General features: G+C 43.4%; 1 protein-coding gene across 1 annotated transcript in view; it reads left to right on the plus strand.

Annotated features, from left to right (window-relative positions):
- The first annotated feature begins 234 nt into the window (after window positions 1–234).
- LOC126155336 (glypican-6) overlaps window positions 235–22,681 on the plus strand; it is a 95,682-nt gene continuing 73,235 nt past the window's right edge. The window contains exons 1-3 of the mRNA XM_049916221.1: window positions 235–251; window positions 2,105–2,193; window positions 15,167–15,388. Coding sequence (XP_049772178.1) covers window positions 235–251; window positions 2,105–2,193; window positions 15,167–15,388 — 328 coding nt within the window. The remainder of the gene's footprint in view (window positions 252–2,104; window positions 2,194–15,166; window positions 15,389–22,681) is intronic.

A 22,681-nucleotide genomic window follows, 5' to 3' on the forward strand; every position in this document is an offset into this window, starting at 1 on the left:
AGTGACGGTGGAACAGTGCGTCCTGCCCATATATAACACAGGATGCAAATACCGGCTGAGAAAGCCTGTCTAGTGTGAAGAGAGACGTTAGTTGCAACTTGACGTATTTACGCCGAGAAAACCTGCCATACCACTTCCATCGTTTGTTTTGCAGTGAAACGGGAAATGTCCCAGTCGGAGTTGCTCCGCGCCGTGGTAGTTCATATTGGCCCGTAACAGACGGGTGGGCCCGGCATGCCGGAGCCCGGAAGGTATGCATCACGCCGCGCAGCACTGTGAGACCGCCTGCCCCCGCATTAGGTCCTCCCCTCGGCGTATAAATGCATCCTACGTCCCCTTAATGGTTGTTATGGCAGGGGGATTAAACAGCTGCGAGCCTTATCGCACATTTATCACCGGAACAATAACCCACCGTACGTGAATGGAACATTCGTGTCCATAAGAAACGTCTCATGCTGGTCTCATCAATATATTATACGCGGGCGCCCCTAGTTTATCACGAACGTCAGCTCTCTGAAAAGTTTTTGATCCAGTTCAGTATAACTATTGGGCGGCAGCTTATACGACCAACTCCCCTGAGTTTGCTGTTTTCCCTTAGCGAAATCGATGACGAGCACAAATGGCGGAGACCATGTGAAATACAGGGCAACTCAAAATGAATACAGCATTTACTGGCTATAACTACTTACTGCATATCGATATATCGACAAAAATAAAAAAATGTAAAAGAATCTTGGAAAACTTTTTCTACGTATTTCATGAATGTTCACTATGAAGGTTATATGGGTATCATCTATGTGACTACCGTACGCCATGTCAGCTGCTCAGTGCGTGTGCATTCCTGTACATGGCATCAGAGGTAAAGTACTTTTCATCTCATTGTAATCAAATACAAGATCTCCCTTATCTAGTATCCTAACTATGCTCATCCAAAAGACAAAAACTTCCGCAAACTCCATATCCATTATTGCCGTGCGCTTCTGGAACAAGCTGCCCTGCGTTCTGTGCACAGTCCAACGTCCTGTTTCCTGTAAGAAGCATTTCCTTCTAATAATGTTGGAAACTTAAAGTATTTTCTAGTGTAGCACCGTCAAACGGTGAAGAAAATGCTTAAATTTTGTCCCGGTTATGCTTCTTTCTCTCTTCATTTCTCAATCACTCGTATCACTTTCTTCTCCCCTATCTTCATTAATCGTATTTTATCACGTTTCTCTTTCACCCCGTCTCTCATGTCTGTTGCTGCTAGCTCTCATGATTTAAATCTACCTCCTTTCAATTTGTATTTATTGTTGCACGTCTCATGAAGAAATCTAAACAGTGTTTTTACTACACTGTAGTAACTACGAGATGATGTAATCTATATTAAATGTAAAGTATAACATTCGTATTGTAATGTATGTAATGTAAAATATTAAGGATACCTGGTTAGATGTGAGATAGGTCCTGATGGCTCTAATCTTGCCAGGTTAAATAAATCCGTATAAATTAAAAATTTCAAAGCCATAATTCATTTCACACCATATGTTCTGAAGCATATGTGGAGCCACCGACAGAAGCGCATTAAAAATGCACAGTTTGCGTTCTGGGACTGTTTTTAGCAAAGGTGTCACGTACGTAAGGCCCGCCACATAGCCCGATAAAAATAATTCTCCAAACAAATGAACTAAAAAAAGGTCTTGCTCCTGATTTCCAGTCATTTCTTCAGTATCATCTTCAAGGCTAAAATTTCTTCACCATCTACTTCCATGGGTTTAAAATAGTAATGATCTTTATTTATTTGATGGTGTATCATGATTTTCACTCCTTTTTTGGAATTGAATAATACGTTTGTTGCGAAGGACAAGCAATATCAAATTAGTGTGCCAGACAATGATGATAACGTTCCATTCGTCAAACGGGGACGTTAAAACTGGCGTCCGCTTTGTTACTTCTTGATACGAGTAGACTATGAGTCGGCAACTGGCTGCACCTCCTGAGTGTTGCTAGCTCCGCATTTAGCACCACTTTAGCACAATACTACAATGCACTATACTTGCATTCATAACAATAGCGCATTGTAAATAATAGCACATAAGTCTAACATTACTTGTTGGTGGTGTGTCAGGTGTCGGCAGGAGCAACTTCCAGTTCCTCAGCTCACCAATGTTGCACGTTTAATTTTTACCTCAAGACCACAACTAGAGGCATGCGAGGGTGAGGATTATCCGCAGTGATCACAACTTTGCGGATCAAAGCTGGCGGCGGTGCTGATAGCTGTTGATAAATATCTGCGAATATCCGCATTAATTGCTTGGTGATGAAAAAAATGTTCAGTGTTTGTATCACGATGTATATCTACTTGCATTAATTATTATTATTATTATTATTATTATTATTATTATTATTATTATTAAGTCACTTGTGTTACCCATTCGAGCTGGAGTACCACTTTATTGGATTGAATGCTGTCTCCTGGATGTGGTAGGTGCTCCAAGGAGTGTAGATGACAGCGTACGCTTTTCCCTAATTTTCTGTCCAGCTACACTTACGTCCAATTTCCGCCATACCAGCTTCATGTTCATCCCGTCTCGTTTGCAGTGACAGAGATTATTTATGCAGTTACCGAAAGCTACCGCGAAATGACATGGTTTTCTGTGATACTCAGTCATTTTGAATCTTCGCTTCATGGTCTGACTGCTGTTTATTTATGACTTACAACATGGGCCTAATTGATTTCGTATTTCCCAGAAAGTGTTCGTTTCAGTTCCGCACTGTTGCCTAATGAAGAAAATACGAGCGTACGGAATATGAGCCTAGCTGTGTGATTGAAGAGTTTCTGGCAAACAGAACACAGCATGTCATTCTAACAGAGACAAATATTTAGACGTAAAAGTAACTTGCCAAGGGAGTGCTTGAGGACCATCACTGTTCACAATATACATAATCACCTAGTAGATAACGTCGGCAGTTCCAAGAGGTTTTTCGCGAGTGATACTGCTGCATACAGAATAGTCCCAACGCTGGAAAACTGTAGCGAAATGAAGGAAGACCTGCAGAGCATAGATACTTTGTGCAGCGACTGGCAAGTTGACCCTCAGCATAAACAAATGTATCATTCTGCATCAATAGGAAGAAAGCCCCATAATTGTATGAGTACACGATTACAGAACAACTAAGGGCAGCAGTCGCATTTATTAAATATCTGGGAAGATTTAAAATGAAAGACCACAACTAATCGCATCAAAGGCGGATGTCAGAGTCAGGTATTGCTCGTCAGTGTGCGATCCACACCAGATAAGATTCACAGACATTATAGAAACGGCACAAAGAAGAGCAGCACATTTCGTTCAAAGTTCAAGCACGAAAGCAGGTTGGAGTTACTCAGCTAACTCTAGTGTCTGACGCTACAGGAGAGCCGTTCCGCACCACCGTGATATTTTGTTCTTTAACTGTAAAATTCAGAGTGCGTACATTCCTAAAAGGATCAACCTATATATCGCTTTCTCCTAAGTATATCTCGCGAAAAGATCACGAAGATAAAATTAGACATTCAAACTCACGCGGAGATTTACCGACAATCGTTCTTCTCGCGACTTCGCTATTGGAAAACGGAGAAAGTGAGAGTGGTATGCAAAGTACCCTCCGCCACACTCCATAAGGTGGCTAGAGGAATATAAATGTAAAATTGTTGGGTAGAAAGCCAGTGAATCAAACAACGTTTCACTTAAATGTATTTACAAGTGCACAGGGTGACTTATATTGAAAACTGTATTACCTTAACTTGTCTTGACATTGTAATAAATTACTGTACCTTTGATAAACGAACTATATAACTCACACTTCAAGGTGTATAACATGTGATAACCCGTAACACGTCGTCATCTGGCTTCCCAATATGGCAGACATATTTCGCACAAAACTTCATAAAATCGGCGTAATTTACGGAACGTATGAAGAATGTGTCAGACAATTTCGTATTAAATTATCGACCTCTTAAGTTCTCAGTCAGCGGACCATAAAATATGAGGTCCACCTGCGGCAAACGAAACTTTGCGCCAGGAGCAATCACACCGTCACCAATCCGGCTACAAAACAGATTGAAATGTTTTGAAAGATATTAATGTCCGTGGATGTGGATGGCGATGCGGATGTCGTTTCTCTTATCGGCGCAGACCTCTGCCTATAGCTGTTATTCGAGTGACATAGAAAGACACTTGAGCGTGTAATAACCTCATTTAAGTATATCAGGGGCGAAAAAATGTTGGGTTTATTCAGCGCTCAATGAAAAAGTTTTGACAAGGCCGTCCTCTGGTAGGCTGACATCACAGGACGAATGTTATCAGAGTCGGTGGTGGTAAGGTTTTTCCCTCCGGCGCCAAGAAGACTGGGACAGAACAGCTGGCTACCATAAACAGTGCGCGCCCAGCCCATCAAGTGTTTCTTGCAGCGGCTGGGCTTGCGTACACACACACACACACACACACACACACACACACACACACACACTATGAGGGGAGACGAGACGCGGCCCTCTCTGATTTACCGACGGCTATTAATTAGCGCTCTTGACGACGGCCATAAATTGTCTGAGAGACACTCAGTGCCTACTCGCGTGTCGCTGCTTCGGACGACCACAATCTGGAGACTGCGGCGCTCAGTGACCAGATGGAACCGACCTCTGGCTTACAGGAAAGAGATGCAGACTGTGATTAAAATGATAAAAGACGAAGTTGACACAGTATTTTCTTAAAATACAATAATACCTCATTCACTTCTAGACTCAACCATTTCCGACTTCGTTACGTCGCCAGAGTGCACTGGTGTTACCAGTAACATCTGATGAGAGTTTAGCCAAGTCGAAACCGGTCCTTCAGCAACAACATGATTTGGAATGTATGGTACTAAAATACTGTTACTATCAGATGTGATGCTGAGTGTACATATTTAGGTATTATTTCTTCAAATACAGAAATTTGTTTTGCAAATTGCATTTAGCGTATGAAAAACCGCGCCGCCATTAACGGTTTCGTGTTGGCCCACCAGCGACGTAGACCAAGTCAGTCGCTGTCACAGTTCATGGTAAAACCTGCTACAGTAAAAAACGCAACCTTCCGAAGTCCCCCTGTTCTTCCATGACCTCTGAATAGCATATTACAGTTGCATAGCTGGTGATATTGCAGACGTGGTTTGAACATTTCGAATGCTCCAACAAATATTTCACGGGCATCGTGACTTGGATTGTCGTGAAAAGGAAAACACGAATCCCATTCTCTGCTCCATGCTCTCATAAAAAACTGAGGGAAGAACAGTCGATATGATCTGAGTCCTTGTCCATCTCAAGCCACGCTCGGTTCTTATTGTCGCCTTACAAATATGACGCAATAGGTAATATTCTTAACACACTTCTGGGAATATGTACCTTACTGATTTTACCAATTAGTCGTTTAGTCAACTTCGTATCCGATTCTGATGACTGCCATGATCATCTACGAAAAATATTCTACTGTGTGCATAAGGACTTACGTCTCTTAGCAATGGTATCACGGTACGTAATTGCGAAAGTGTTTCCATTATTTCTGAGATGACTGTAAGCTTCCTTTGATGTGACAGCTAATTTTCATTTGCATCCCGCCAATTATATTTCGTATAGTTTCACTGTATTTAGAAACGACCAAAATGTACCCCTCCAAATGTTGATTTACGCGCTTGATCACAGAAGCCGAAACTGCGACACCTTTCGAAACAAAACACTCTTGATGTGTCCCGGTTTGCTGTATCCATTGCTGTCAGACAAGTTGAAACGTCCCCTTTGAACAATTTATACACGACTGAGCTTAAACTGACACAGAATAATTTTTAGCGCAACGCACTCTGACTTTCAATAATCCCTACAAAAGAATGGCCCTGACTAACATTAACCTATACCTTTCACAAATCACTTACCTCACAAAAATCTTCATTACTCGAACTACTGCAATACAGCGAGCGCCACTACTGCCAGCTAAATAAAAGATTCAAACTACGGAAGGCACTAACTACTGATAGGCATAGTTAGCAAATGAAAGATTTTTGTAGAGAACAAACAATGTATTTGCCTTGATAGTCATAATATATATATAGCTGTTCATGACATCCAGTCTAACAAATTTCAAAACTCCGCCATCTCTCTCCCCACATCCACCACTGCTGGCGGCTCACCTCCAACTGCGCAACGCTATGCGCTGTTCACATCCAGCTGCCGCTGCCCAACACTACAATGGCAGACAACAATGCAAACTAGCCACAGACTGCACACAGCACAGCTAGTGATTTCCATACAGAGCGCTACGTAACGTTGCCAATAAGAAAACATAAACAGCCTACTTACAAAGTGCCCGAAAGATAAGTCGCATACAGACCAATAATCGTCCCAAAATATACTGCAGGGGACAATGTTTTTATGAGATCGCAGTGGTGAAGCACGATTCGAGACTACACTTCATTCTCACAATCGAAATTCGTACTACACTTGCTGATTATGAAAACTCAACAAACCGTTAACTTGTCCCTTAAATTTCTTCGCAGTTGCTGAGTATATTGCACATCGTGTTACTAAATATCGAGAATTCATCATTCCTGGGTGAAACAGAATTTCAATGTTTGGCAGGGAACAATCTGCGGATGCATAGACAGTTGATCGATCTCGTAAACGTCATCAACTTTGACATGTTGGAGGGCTGTTGCTGTTATTTAACAATTGACAACTGGTATCAATCCGGAACCAACAGAACAGCTGTGGTCAGCAGTTAAAGGTTAACAGTCGAAACGATCGCCGCATGTTGCGTGCAAATTCTCATAGCTTCAGTCTACATCAGACGCCCACTATTTAAACCGCGTCTCATACTTTTTCGTCAGCGATGGTGGTTCGCCTGGTACAACAAACATGTTGATTGAATGAGTAACGAGTGTGGTGGGGCCTGTTAGTCATATGAGTTGTAATTTCATTCATCCTTAAATCACTTCCCAAAGATACTGGACTGTTCGTGGCACTAAAATTTAAGAAAAAATTACATTAATCTTATATACTTGTACCAGAATGAAAAATGCTCCTATCACAGCAGAAAGAAGGCGAATATGTCCTGGGCGGAAGTAGGCTTGTAAAAAAAGGGAACTAGGTTTTCGACTCACCTGGCAGCTTCAGAGAGATTTAAATCGAAACATCTTGACATACTGGCACTTTTGTAGTACCCATGCCACTTAATATAATGCTTCATGTCATGTAAAGTAAAATGATACATGGTGTGATAATGTTCAATATGACACAACGTGTCTTTAAAGTTCAGAATGCATAAATTGGAAGCTGCAGGTGTTCCAACAATTTGAAATTAAGAGAGCTCATTGCGCTGGGGAATTAATCTTGAATTCTCTGAGTAACTTTTTAACGCTAATCGGTATTTAGGCGTCCTCATGATGGGGGTTTAGTCGCATACCACCGCGGCAACTGAATCGCGTGAGGCATGTATGTACATGGCCTCAGCATGAAATTTTAATAGCCAACAAGGTGATAGAACTAGTAATTTCATGAAACTGTTCATTTCGTTGCATACTGTATCTTACTTCGAATATTTCCATAGTTAGACGCTTGCAAATATTTCTCACCCGTATGAAAAATTATTTTGTTATTTTTGCGTTTTTGTTACAACGTTATTGTTACAATCTCATAAAAGTTCGCAGTGCGTTTGAAACAGCGCATAAGGTGTTCCTCCTCTGCATCCACCTGTGACCTACAATATTATCTCTCTGTCCAGCCTCTTAAGCAAATCACTAACGGTGTCATCTGGCTAAATAACGGTTTTATCACAACCCATCTGTCGATTAGACAAAGGGTTGCTCAGATGATGCTTCACGTGTAATGTAATGTAGAATGCAAATAAGCTCCATCATGTGGAAAATACATTTCATTTCGTGTGGCCAACGGTAAACCCTCAAATTCCACCGCTAAATTTAAAAAAAAATGTTGTTGTATACTGTAATAAAAACATGGCTCCGCTAGCGAAAAGCTAATGTTTTGTAAATGTAGTCTTTTTCGGAAAGCATTCGGATATATTAATGTAGAAACTTTTTAACTTCAATGATTATACCTCCCACATTACCGACTTTCTCACATGGCGATATGAAATTCCATGTATAAGCAATTACAGCTTGTAGTGAACCTTGCCGGGCTAATTTCCCGCTTCTGCTAAATTAGGTCATATTGCTCCAGTTTCCTTTAACTGTTGGGATACATAAGTTAGATACCGCGAATGTTCTCACACCGGAAAAGAGATTGAGCTATCAGGAATACCAAACCGTTGGGCCACTATCCAGCGTACCATGAATTTTCCAGAGTGCACATGGCGGATCTGTGCCATCACACTGCCTTATCATCACGTAGACTGGCTGTCAAGCTCCGGTAAATTTGTTCGAATTATTCAGATGATTAATGTTGTTAAATACTATCGAAGGTATGAAGTATCTACGGACGTAAGTTCATGTTCAAAACGTAACTGCGTCCACAAAAGTCTTAAAACGTTAATAATGAATTAAAATCTTTCAATTTGCTTAGAGGAAAGTAAGACTGCTTCTGGCAACGCAGTGTTTTCGAATACTGTGTGCATCTGTCTGTATCTCAACTTTCTCCAGACAGCGATAGCATCTTTCCATACAAACTTCTACGATGGAAAACTCATGTGATACAAGTTTCCATAAACAACAGGTGTTTGGTTATTTGGTTAGTCGACGGTGCGAAATGATTGTGACAGTCCTTCAGAAGCGCCATACCGTTTCAGGTACCAATTGGTTAAGGTGGTGGAATTGTATCCCAAACTTATTCGATGAGGCAAACTAACATCTATAAGTTGCAAGTTTAAAAAAAAATCTGTAAAAAAAAAACTACAAACACTTAAAAAAGAATAGCACTTCGACGCAGCATACCACTTCCATAGACATAGATCAGTGTTTGATGTCTAGTTAACACCTTCAGTTGTAGCTTCGAGGTGGTCTATTTTTCCAGCGTATTTTTTGCTTGCAGCGTTGTTGGATGATGTGGTCTACTGTCCACTACGTCGCTCAGCAGTCACATTCAGGGCTACAGAATACAGACCGTAGCATATCTGTTTTGGGCAATCCTACACTGACGTGACGAAAGTCATGGGCTAGCGATAAGCACATAGACAGATGGCAGTAGTATCGCATACACAAGGCCCGAAAGGGCAGTGCATTGGCGTGTCACCCGTAGTAAGGTGATTCATGTGAAATGTTTCCGACGTGTTTATGTTACCACTATGGCAATTAACAGACTTTGATCACGGAGAGACAGTTGGAGCTAGGCGCATGGGACATTCCATGTCGGAAAACGTTAGGGAATTATACATTCTGGCATCCACAGCTTAAAGAGTGTGCCGCTAACACCAATTTTCAGGCATTACCTCTCACCACGGACAACGCAGTGGCCGAAGCCCTTCACTTAACGACTGAGAGCAGTGGCGTTTGCGAAGTGGTGTCAGTGATAACAGACATGTAGCTCTGCGCGAAGTAAGCGCAGAAATGAATTTGGGACGTATGACGGTCGTACCATTTAAGGCAGTGCGGCGGCATTTGGCGTTAATGGGCTGTGGCACCAAAGGACCGAGTGCCTTTGCTAACAGCATGACATCACCTGCAGCGCCTCTCCAGGGCTCGTGACCATATCGGTTGGACTCTAGACTGAAAAACCGTGGCCTGGTCAGATGAGTCCAGATTTCGGTTGGTAAGAGATGATGGTAGGGTCAGAGAGTGGCGCAGACTCTACGAACCCATGGACCCAGATTGTCAAGAAGGCACTATGCAAGATTGTGATGTCGCCAAAATGGTGTGGGCTGTGTTTACATGGAATGGACTGGGTCTTCTGGCCCAACTGAAACGACCATTGACTAGAAATGCTTGTATTCGGCTACTTTACGACCATTTGCAGCCATTCATGGACTTCATGTTCCCAGACAACGATGTCATTTCACCAGGCCACAACAGTTCACGCTTGGTTTGAACAACTCTTTGAACAATTCGAGTGACTGATTTGGTAACCCAGATCACCCGACATGTATCCCATCTAACATTTGTGGAACATAAACGAGAGGTCAGTTCGCGCACAAAATTCTGCACCCGCAACACTTTCGCAATTAGGGACGGCTATAGAGACAGCATGGCTCTAAATTTCTGCAGGGGACCTCCAACGAGTCCTTGCCACGTAGAGTTGCTGCACTACCCCGGGCAAAATGAGGTTCGACACGATATTAGGAGGTGCTGTCATCTCAGTGTATTTCTGGCATGGTCTGCGTGGATTCTGTTGAAACGGCAGCAAATATTTCTTGGACCTGGTATAGTGGGTTCTTCGCAGACGTTACGACGGCAGCCTTTCTTGAGCTTCTATCTTTCTTTCCGTGCTTCCTCCATGAAAGGAAGTTGATACTGAAACAGGGTAAAGTTTTCCCGCACAGACAGTGGGACCATAGGCCGGAGAATGGAAAATTGTCGAGTTGTGCAGTGTGGTATGGATTGGAAGTGTTATTGGGAGTATGGCATGTTGCCGTGTTATCGCATCAAATCTGGCTGGCGAAGCGATATCCGCAAGTGGATTGATCCCAATTACCACTCTTTAGAGAGAGAGAGAGAGAGAGAGAGAGAGAGAGAGACTGGAAGGAGCTCCTGGACATGAGTTTGGGTTTTTTTAACTGCAGCTCAGTTTGTTGTCTTTGAACCACTCTAACATTTACCATTACAGAGAGCAAAACGGAGGAGAGACTGCGAATTAAAGAAGTTACGCCCTAATGGCATATCTTAGCAGCAGATCGTAACAACGTAAACTGTCGTAACTTTCCTGTCGGAAAAGTTGGAGGGAAAGTTCGGAAACGGCAGCCGCCGGAATTGGACTTGACTCACTAAGTAGCGTAGGAAACATCTGCAACAACTCCCAGCCTCTTTTGTCGCTTTTATCGGTTCTTTTCTTATAACGGCTCTCTGTCAAGTTAGTTCGAGCTGCCTTGATATGTCTTTATGCACGCGAATCTGAAAGTTTCTTTCTTTATTTACACTGACAACAGCTGCCCTTGCCGTGAAGTTAAATTTTGATTTGGAAAAATTTGCTTACTTGAGTATTACTCAATAACAGAACGTCGTCTTTCGTTTTAAAATGAAATTGCTATCATGGAAACACCGTAAGAGGAGGAGTTGTTACTAAGATTTTTTCGAGGCACAAGGGTGCCCGCGCTGAAACCTTGCTGCTAGAATCTGGAAGGAGAAAGTAATACCTTCAGAGCAAGAGCGTTTTTGCCTTCAGTGGATTTTCTCTCCTCTGGAAGATCAGACGTATCCTCAAAAAACACCGTGTTAAGGTGGTCTGCCGGCCTCCTACGAAGATCGCAGCAATACTCGGTTGTATGGAGCTCCGTAAGACTGGTGTGTATCAGATTCCTTGTAGAAATCGTGGTAAGTCATGTATAGGTCAGACAACATGCACTGTTCATGAGAGGTGCGTGGCAAACAGAAGATACTCATGCTTACTACAGCCAGACAAATCATTTGGAGCAGAACATTGTGTAGATATGGGTCGTTCAATGACTTACAGTAATGTGAAGATTTCAACATTCGTCTCTTCTGGTTCTATTCGTATTTTCAAGGGAGCCATAGAAATTAGATTAACAGGTAACTTAATAAACAGATATAATGGTACTACGGGAGTACAGGTACTAAGGGGGTCAAGACCGCCGATTCTACCCATTGGCGCCACAAACCACCACACTTACCTTTTGTCTATTGTACCGCTTACAATGTAGTCTGTCCGATTGCGGTCACCATGACACTGTATAACACATGGCAACCATATGTTGAGGTGGGTCCCTCCAAAAACAATCCATTCACCTACTTGGAATGTCAGCGACTATATTTACGAGTTGCAGCAGTCTGAAATGTTTGTGGTTTCTGGAGAGTGGAAGCCGACACACTGGCATAGGAACCAACTGCGACACACAGAATGTCATCGTGCCAACATGAAAAACAGCCATGCGGACATAAGTCACCGTGTGTGATCCAAAGCCCCTTAGTAACTGCGTATTACCTTCGCTCGCAAAACTGTAGCAATAGCATGTCGACAATGGCAAAATCATTTCATAGATACCTATCGTTTCGCCCTGTTTGAACTAACACGCATATATTGCACTTTTTAGCGTCGTGTACGGGAACGTTTGACGGCTCTTTATTAAAAAGAGTAATGTGGCACTGGTGATTCAAAATCAGTTATGTTCCCTAATCCATCAAAGTTGGTTGGAATAAATTAGAAAGATAACATTACTAAGTCGTTATTAATTAATTAATTAATAATTAGTATCTTTTAAAAGCGATCTCAGTAAACTGTACAGCAAGTTTCCTCCACGTTCTGCCGTCTTAGGAGAAGGGCGCGCTGCTCCTGCGGCTGTGGCGTTCCTAATAACCATCCGCATACCAGTGCCAAACTGAGTCACAAAAATGAGGCATTCAATTCACCACCAATGAATATGTATTCGAATTCGAACACTATGACCCATTTTCATGAGCGTTCATGACATATATTGAAATATTCAGTTAAGGTCTTTATTCTTCCGCTTAGCCAATGATCATAATAAATTGCTGGTTAGTACAGCTTTGTATGTGTGTTAATATATGTAATCATATTAATGGAAGAAAAGGAGGTAGAAGTTGGTGCGAACTGACGTCCTCCTTTTGCCGACTACTACCAAGGAACCCAACGGATATATCAAAAGCAACTGCGTCATTACCGACCCTCTATGAGGCCTTATCAAGTGGCTTGAAATATGCTGACCCGTCCCGTGATAAGAAACTATACGCTACCAGTGCTGTCCCCTGCTGGCCAAATACTATCGACGAAAATTTTTATATCGGCGGGATTGGAGCCGTTCTCCTCCTCAGAAACAGCCATCAAGCTAGACTGCATTAAAGGCCGGTGGAAAATGGCGTATGTGCAACCAGAATTTGTGACTGAAAAGGTCTGTGTTAAAGCAAGTATAGTAATTAAAGATCCATCAAATAAATTGCGTACGGAAAAGCAAGCGTCAGGAAGTTCATCAACGTAGAAAGCATGCAATATCAATATATGAATTGTTTTGGTTTTTACCGCAATTGTCCTTGACTGACAATTGTCTGTTGACAATAAATTGTCTATAACGTTGCATATGAGAGGTTAGTCCAATGTCTCGTAGACGTCAAAGTCATTACAAATCTATTTCACAGTTAGCTATAGTCATGCTATGGTCCACCATGAGACGTCTGCTGACACAGTTGCGAGGTGCACGCTAAGAGGAAACTATCCCGTGCGCATCCACAGCTCGAGTGGCAAACCTCAGCTGTCAGATTGCTACTAGTAGTGGTCTCGTATGATAATGTGGTTGTTGTTGTTGTTGTTGTTGTTGTTGTTGTTGTTGTTTTCAGTTCGAAGACTGGTTTGATGTAGCTCTCCTGTGCAAGCCTCCTCATCTCTGAATAACTACTGCAGCCCACATCCATTTGAACCACCTCCTTGTACTCAGCTGTTGGTTTCCATCGACAGTATTTATTCTCCCACACTTGCCTCCAATACTAAATTGATGTCTCCGACTGTGCTCTATCAACTATTCCCTTCCTTTAGTCAAGTTACGCCGCATTTTTTTCTCTCCCATTCCCCATTAGCTATGTGATACACCCTTATAATCTTCAGCATAGTTTGTAGCATCACATTTCGTAAGCTTCTATTATCTTCTTGCCTAAACTGTTTACCGTCCAAGTTTCACTTCCATACATTGCAGTAATCCATATAAATACTTTAGAAAAATGCTTCGTAACACTTAAATCTATATTCTGTGCTGACAAATTTCACTTTTACAGAAACGCTTTTCTTGCCATTACCAGTTTATATTTTACCCGTAAATCCTCTCTACTTCGTCCGCAATGTTATTTTACTGCCCAAATAGTAAAACTTACCTAGTTGTTTCAGTCTCTCATTTCCTAATCTACTTCCCTCATCATCTCCTAATTTAATTCTGCTACATTCAGTTACCTTTGTTTCGCATTTGTTGAAGTTTACCTTATATCTCCATTTCATTCAAATGGTTCAAATGGCTCTGAGCACTATGGAACTTAACGTCTGAGGTCATCAGTCCCCTAGACTTAGAACTACTTAAACCTAACTAACCTAAGGACATCACACGCACCCATGCCCGAGGCAGGATTCGAACCTGCGACCGTAGCAGCAGCGCGGTTCCGGACTGAAGCGCCGAGAACCGCACGGCCACAACGGCCGGCCCATTCCGCTCAGCTGGTCTTCCAAATCCTTTGTTGCTTCTGACTAAACAACGATGTCATTGGCAACGCTCATAGTTTGTATTTCTTCTTCCTCAACTTCAATTAGCTCTTCAGCTTTCTCCTTTGTTTACTTCATTGATTGCTCAGTGTTCATATTGAATAACATCGGGGATAGGCTACAACTGTCTCATTCCCTTCTCAATCACTGCTTCCGTTTCATGCCCTTCGATTCTTATATCCTGTTTCGCACAAGTCGTAAATAACCTTTCGCTCGCTGTATTTTACGCCTGCTACTCTGTGGTGTGGCAAGTGGACCAATATTGCATTTTCAGGCTGTAGCGTCGGATGCAGCTGGCGTGCCTACATGCTGTTGCGACTTCTTCTGGCGCGAGGGTAGCAGAGCGCGCAAAAAACATGACCAGTAGCTGTGCGGACAGCGTGGTAGAGTCTGGAACAACAGTACTATAGTGAGGTTTCCATAGCGTTCGGTCGCTGCGCGATAGTGGAGGCGCTGTTCACCAGCTGAAGCCCATCCATAAACATAACTTCTGACCTACAGCTAGCGAATCTGTAAGCGATCGTATTTTACAGGCACAGCAGTACAACCAATAATTTAAGTCGCTAGTCTCTGACTAGACGGCAAAATAAGAAAATCAACGCTTAAACAACTGAGACGGTCGCTTTGGACAAAGAGGATAGCTCAGCAGCGACAGAAAGGAAAGTGGCCACGCTTTCGGAACAAAGAGATGGTCACTTCCAGCAATGGGAACGAGAATGTCTTTCTGCGCAGGTGCCAATTTCCTTTTTGTGAGCCCAGCTGACTCCTTCACAGCGCTGTTTGGCTGACTTTCCGTGGTTGCAGAGCGTGACAGCTTTTGCAGCTATTCGTGTACCGCCTGTCAAGAGCGTGTTGGTCTTGTTGCAGGGGACCACCTGACGGTGTGCCCGCAGGGGCCGACGTGCTGTACGCAGGAGATGGAGACGCGGCTGCAGCAGCAGAGCCTGCGGGAGTTCGACCGCGCCGTCAAGGACTCGCTGTCCAAGCTGGCGGGCCTCCTCAGGACGCGCGCCACGCGCTTCGACGGTAAGATCCTGCACACACAAGCTGTTTGGTTCTCCTTTTGTACCGGTGCATAAGTACAAACAAGTAAACTATGTGACTGGTAGCAATACAGAACAAATAATTTATTCGTAACAGTCATTATAGTCACATAGACAGCTGATGTAAGTTGCAGACATGCAGAAAAGGAAATTTTGAAAATTTTCGTGCATCCAGATCAGCTGAACAGTTACTACATCATTGATCTTCGTGTTTGCTAAACTCTGTAGGACTCAAAGGTGCGCACTTTTTCTTCAGTAGTGTGATTTAGTAACCACTTTTATAGCGTCACACAGCGCTGTTGATTTATGGACGCGTAACAAACCGACAGAGTTGGTGGCTGACTGTCGGAATGTGTCTCTTCCCTTTTTTGTGCCTGTGGAAATGATCAGTCACTGCCAGCAGACGCGTCGTAATTAACAACTTATGAAGCGGACGGTAAGGCGGTGAGGCGCGTAATTACACTTGATCCGGCGGCGAGCACTCGTGGGCTAGCTAGCGGCTGGACCGCCACGTGGTACGAGGCGCTGCCGCTGATTGATCGAGGAAGGGCCCGGGCCGTGCCTCGCAGCTGACGGCCCCTGATGGAGTGGCTGGCGGCAACCGGAGACACCGCCGCCGCGGCGCGCCGGACACAACAGCCGCTGTCCCTTTCAGCAGCCTCGCCTCGCCCCGCCTGTTTGCTCTGCGCCTGGCCGTCGGCAACGCAGCGCGGATCACACGTACGGTGTCTGTACTCACAGTTCGCTCACACGGTAGCTGAAGTGCAACCATCTGCACCAGTTGTCGTCAAACCCGCATGAAGTTTTCGTGCTGTCCGCGGTTCTCAGTTTTATAATACGCACCTAACATGGACAAGTCCCCATCGGCGGATCAGCTTTTTGAAAGCACCAATACGGTGATGTGAAAGGCTATTTACAATTTGTACAGAGACCAGATGGCAGTTACAAGAGTTGAGGGGTATGAAAGGGAAGCAGTAGTTGGGAAGGGAGTGAGACAGGGTTGTAGCCTATCCCCGATGTTATTCAATCTGTATATTGAGCAAGCAATAAAGGAAACAAAATAGAAGTTCGGAGTAGGTATTAAAATCCATGGAGAAGAAATAAAAACTTTGAGGTTCGCCGATGACATTGTAATTCTGTCAGAGACAGCAAAGGACTTGGAAGAGCAGTTGAACGGAATGGATAGTGTCTTGAAAGGAGGGTATAAGATGAACATCAACAAAAGCAAAACGAGGATAATGGAATGTAGTCGAATTAAGTCGGGTGATGCTGAGGGAATTAGATCAGTAAATGAGACACTTAAAGTACTAAAGGAGTATTGCTATTTGGGGAGCAAAATAACTGATGATGTTCGAAGTAGAGAGGATATAAAATGTAGACTGACAATGGCAAGGAAAGCGTTTCTGAAGAAGAAGAAGAAGAAGAATTTGTTAACATCGAGTATAGATTTAAATGTCAGGAAGTCGTTTCTTGAAAGTATTTGTATGGAGTGTAGCTATGTATGGAAGTGAAACGTGGATGATAAATAGTTTAGACAAGAAAAGAATAGAAGCTTTCGAAATGTGGTGCTACAGAAGAATGCTGAAGATTAGATGGGTAGACCACATAACTAATGAGGAGGTATTGAATAGAATTGGGGAGAAGAGGAGCTTGTGGCACTACTTGACTAGAAGAAGGGATCGGTTGGTAGGACATGTTCTGAGGCATCAAGGGATCACCAATTTAGTATTGGAGGGCAGCGTGGAGGGTAAAAATCGTAGAGGGAGACCAAGAGATGAATACAGTAAGCAGATTCAGAAGGATGTAGGTTGCAGTAGGTACTGGGAGATGAAGCAGCTTGCACAGGATAGAGTAGCATGGAGAGCTGCATCAAACCAGTCTCAGGACTGAAGAACACAACAACAAAAACACAATTTATGGTTCTAGGTACCACATCCTGCATCCATTCACCCTGGTTATCCTCGTTTGCGAGCAATCGACGAAAAAAATGAGGAAATTCGCAGGATACTCCATGGTTTTATTAAAGCATTGCATGACAGACTGGTTGCGTAGCGCAATGGTGAAGGTACCGGCGTCATATACAAAAAGTTCCGGTTCAAATCTTCTGAAGGTTCGAAGACTTCTATTTTTAAATCTTTCTCGAAATGACTTCTGTCGTTATTTCTATTGAATTAATTGGGCGAAATGAATTTTTTTGTTTCTATCACTACGTCACATTATTTTAATCACTGTATTAATTTTTTCAATTGCTCTCATTTCTCTGCCTGTCATTCTTTTCTAATTGGAATCTTTCAAATGGTTCACATGGCTCTAAGCACTATGGGACTTAACATCCGAGGTCATCATTCCCCTAGACTTAGAACTACTTATACTTAACTAACCTAAGGACATCACACACATCCATGCCCGAGGCAGGATTCGAACCTGCGACCGTAGCACCAGTGCGGTTCTGGACTGAAGCGCCTAGACCGCTCGGCCACGACTGCCGGCTTGGAATCTTTGTGCACGTGAATTCTTTTTATTTATCTGTGATAATATTTAAACATTTCCAACTGCCGATGAATTGGTAGAAAAATAACAGACGAAATAATCTTTTTTTATTGAGTGTGCAGTGGTGTAAAAATGCATTTTCCTTAGAAGATGTACAGTTTCTTGAATGGTAAATGTCAGACAAAAATTTAAAAACATACATTCTTACTGCAGTGTGGGCAAAGTAACGCAGATGAACCTCTAAAGGAAAGAATGGATAATAAATGAAAGGAAGTTCAAGTAAAATGAGGAACGGAAATAAAGAATACACTAACGTGGACAAAAATTCGGAAGAAACTAAATCGAAGTTAACACACAAAAATAATTAAAATAACATTAATAATGATTGCAACTGGGAAAAGTATGAGAGGAAAAAAATATTTAAACGTTAAATTTAACACAATGCTTAAAATGATGTGACAATGCGATACGAAAAAAATATCCATTCAAACCAGTTAACTGACTAAAGCCGGCCGGAGTGGCCGAGCGGTTCAAGGTGCTACAGTATGGAACCGCGCGACCGCTACGGTCGCAGGTTCGAATCCTGCCTCGGGCATGGATGTGTGTGATGTGCTTGGGTTAGTTAGGTTTAAGTATTTCTAAGTTCTAGGAGACTGATGACCTCAGAAGTTAAGTCCCATAGCGCTCAGAGCCATCTGAACTGGCTAAAATTAACGACCAAAATCATTTCGTGGAAGATTTAAGTATTGAAGTCTTTAAATTTCCTGATGAAATTTGAACCATCAACCTTTTGCATGTGACAGTGTTAAACCATCCTTTATTACAGTTGTACAACATCACACAAAATACCGAATTTTTTTTTTATTCGGTTATTCATAAACGAGGGGCGACCAGGATGAATGGCTGCAGGATGTGATACCTGGGACCCTAACCTACATCTCCATATAAATGCTAACAAAAACTCGATCCTACCGCTGTGGACCTCTACTCGTAAGCAACTAACAGCCGAATTAAAAACCGTCAAGCAACGGCAAGAGCTTCTACGAGTGTAGTTTTCCTGTTCAGTAAGAAACAGAAATACTTAAGAGAGAGTAATATTTTAAGGTGAGCTTAATTTACGTGAATTCGGCCACGAGCCAACTTGGCCGCTCCCCTCAGGGACAGAGGGTAAGTAGCGAGGCCGCTGCGGCGTTAGAGAACGCGTGCGGGGAAAATGTTTCGTCGTTTGTTTTCCAGGACTGAAATCTCACGGGCGTGTGCGCCTCGAACCGTTCAGCTGTTACAATAAAAATTGAAAACGGAACTCTCACGACCGCGTGAATGCGCATTACAGGGACGGTGTCCGTCCCCAGTAGCTGAGTGGTCAGCGCGACAGTGTGTCAATCCTAAGGGCCCGGGTTAGATTCCCAGCTGGGTCGAAGATTTCTCCGCACAGGGACTGGGTGTAGGGTCGTCCTAATCATCATTATTTCATCCTCATCGACGCGCAAGTCGCCGAAGTGGCGTCAAATCGAAAGACTTGCATCCGGCGAACGGCCTACCCGAAGGGAGGCCCTAGTCACACGACATTTATGAGTACATAGAGACTGTCATCTTGAAATGTGTTATTTATTTGTAGCAAAGAACATGAAATTAAATTAAGTATGTTGTGATAGTTGTGGTGAGTAGAATAAAATTGGCCAGGTTACAGTAGGCCTTGCGCACTTAGCGTTCTGTGCATACTTAATTATGTATATTCTGTAGACAGTTCGTCTGTCCCAGGAACAGAGAACCTCGACGATTTTTGCCTGTTACGGGTATCGATAGTGGCAAGATAATCGGTCCCAGGAATTCAAAGACCAGATCAAAATCTCTACATGAAATATATGAAACGTCCCCTTTGAAAAATAGTACAGGACTGTGCTTAAACTGACACACAATATTTTTTAGCGCAACGCAATCTGACTTTCAAAAATCCCTACAAAAGAGTGGCCCTGACTAACATTAACCTATACCTTTCACAAATCACTTACCTCACAAAAATCTTCGTTACTCGAACTACTGCAATACAGCGAGCGCCACTACTGCCAGCTAAATAAAAGATTCAAACTACTGAAGGCACTAACTACTAATAGGCATAGTTAGCAAATGAAAGATTTTAATAGAGAACAAACAATGTATTTACCTTAATAATCATAATATATATGCCATCCAGTCTTACAAATTTCAAATCTCCGCCATTTCTCTCACCACGTCCACCACTGCTGACGGCTCACCTCCAACTGCGCAACGCTACGCGCTGTTCACATCCAGCTGCCGCTGCCCAACACTACAATGGCAGACAACAATGCAAACTAGCCACAGACTGCACACAGCACAGACAGAGATTTTCATACAGAGAACGCTACGTGGCGGCGGTGTTACCAATATAAGAACCTAAACAGCCTACTTACATATACACTACTATACATCAAAATTGCTACACCAAGAAGAAATGCAGATGATAAAGTGGATTTCATTGGATAAATATATTATACAAGAACTGACATGTGATTACATTTTCACGCAATTTGGGTGCATAGATCCTGAGAAATCATTACCCAGAACAACCACCTCTGGCCCTAATAACGGCCTTGATACGCCTGGGCATTGAGTCAAACAGAGTTTGGATGGCTTGTACAGGTACAGCTACCCATGCAGCTTCAACACGATACCACCGTTCATCAAGAGTAGTGGCGTGTTGTGACGAGCCAGTTGCTCGGCCACCATTGACCAGACGTTTTCAATTGGTGAGAGATCTGGAGAATGTTCTGACCAGGGCAGCAGTCGAACATTTTCTGTATCCAGAAAGGCCCGTACAGGACCTGCAACATGCGATCGTGCATTATCCTGCTGAAACGTAGGGTTTCGCAGGGATCGTATGGAGGGTAGAGCCACGGGCCATAACACATCTGATATGTAACGTCCATTGTTCAAAGTGCCGTCAATGCGAACAAGCGGTACTCGAGACGTGTAACCAATGGCACCCCATACCATCACGCCGGGTGATACGACAGTATGGCGATGACGAATACACGCTTCAAATGTGCGTTCACCGCGATGTCGCCAAACACGGATGCGACCATCATGATGCTGTAAACAGAACCTGGATTCATCCGAAAAAATGACGTTTCGCCATTCGTGCACCCAGGTTCGTCGTTGAATACACCATCGCTGGCGCTCCTGACTGTGATGCAGCGTCAAGGGTAACCGCAGCCATGGTCTCCGAGCTGATAGTCCATGCTGCTGCAAACGTCATCGAACTGTTCGTGCAGATGGTTGTCGTCTTGCAAACGTCCCCATCTGTTGACTCAGGGATCGAGACGTGACTGCACGACCCGTTACCGCCATGCGGATGAGATGCCTGTCATCTCGACTGCTAGTGATACGAGGCCGTTGGGATCCAGCACGGCGTTCCGTATTACCCTCCTGAACCCACCGATTCCATATTCTGCTAACAGTCATTGGATCTCGACCAACGCGAGCAGCAATGTCGCGATACGCTAAACCGCAATCGCGATATGCTACAATCCTACCTTTATCAAAGTCGGAAACGTGATGGTACGCATTTCTCCTCCTTACACGAGGCATCACAACAACGCTTCACCAGGCAACGCCGGTCAACTGCTGTTTGTGTATGAGAAATCGGTTGGAAACTTTCCTCATGTCAGCACGTTGTAGATGTCGTCACCGGCGCCAACCTTCTGTGAATGCTCTGAAGAGCTAATCATTTGCATATCACAGCATCATCTTCCTGTCTGTTAAATTTCGCGTCTGTAGCACGTAATTTTCGTGGTGTAGCAATTTTAATGGCCGGTAGTGTATTTGCAATTGCGAATATGGACTATCATCAGCTTTATAATGCAATGACGACACCGAAAATGTGTGCCGGACTGGGACTCGACTCCGGATTTCCCGCTTATCGCGAGCGGTCATCATACAATTAGGCTATCCGATACGACTCACGGCCAGACGCAAACATCGTCAACCATGTAAGTATGTCCCAAGGAAATTTGCATCTTATTCGGAGTAACATTGTCACTACGGTATCCTATTTATCCGCCAACACCGGGCAAGCGACTTCCAAGTAAAATGTCTCCTCTGTAAGGGAATCTACGAGGGTCATTCAATAAGTGATACCCCACAATTTGTTACTCAGAACATATTTATTGTTAAGAGACAGAATTTGGTGACAATACACATCAACATGTGTTGTCCATGTCCTATTTTCCTACCTAGTCTTTATCACGTTCTATGGCTATACGCCAACGTTGTGGTAAAAGCTCTTGCCCTGTAGGCGTAGCCATGCTTTCACTGCATGACTGACAGTCTCGTCATCTTCAGAGTGAGTTCCCCGCAGAGAATCTTTAAGCTCCAACTATTAAGATGAAATGACCTTTCTTTGAATCTTCTGGTCCGCTGTGTCCGTTCGTGGAATCCATCGTGAGCACCTCTTTGAATATCCGAGTGTCTCTATGATTGCAGACGCATTTCCCATGCTGACTGACAGCTGTAGAGCCAATTGTCGAGTTGTGATGCGCCGTTCGGCACGAATAATGGCATCTGCACGATTCAACATGTCTGTAGCAGTGTCTGATCATGGAGCTCTGTTTCTGCATTTCCTGAGGCTGCAACATTCTTTACCCATCGCCTAACTGTACTCCTATCATCTGCAGCATCGCCATACTCTGCACACGAAAGTTCATGTATGTTCTCCACGGTTTTTTTTTCTGCACTCAAGAATTCAGTAATAGCACGCTGCTTGTAA

The sequence above is a fragment of the Schistocerca cancellata genome, chromosome 2 (assembly GCF_023864275.1).
Source record: "Schistocerca cancellata isolate TAMUIC-IGC-003103 chromosome 2, iqSchCanc2.1, whole genome shotgun sequence".
NCBI lineage: Eukaryota > Metazoa > Arthropoda > Insecta > Orthoptera > Acrididae > Schistocerca > Schistocerca cancellata.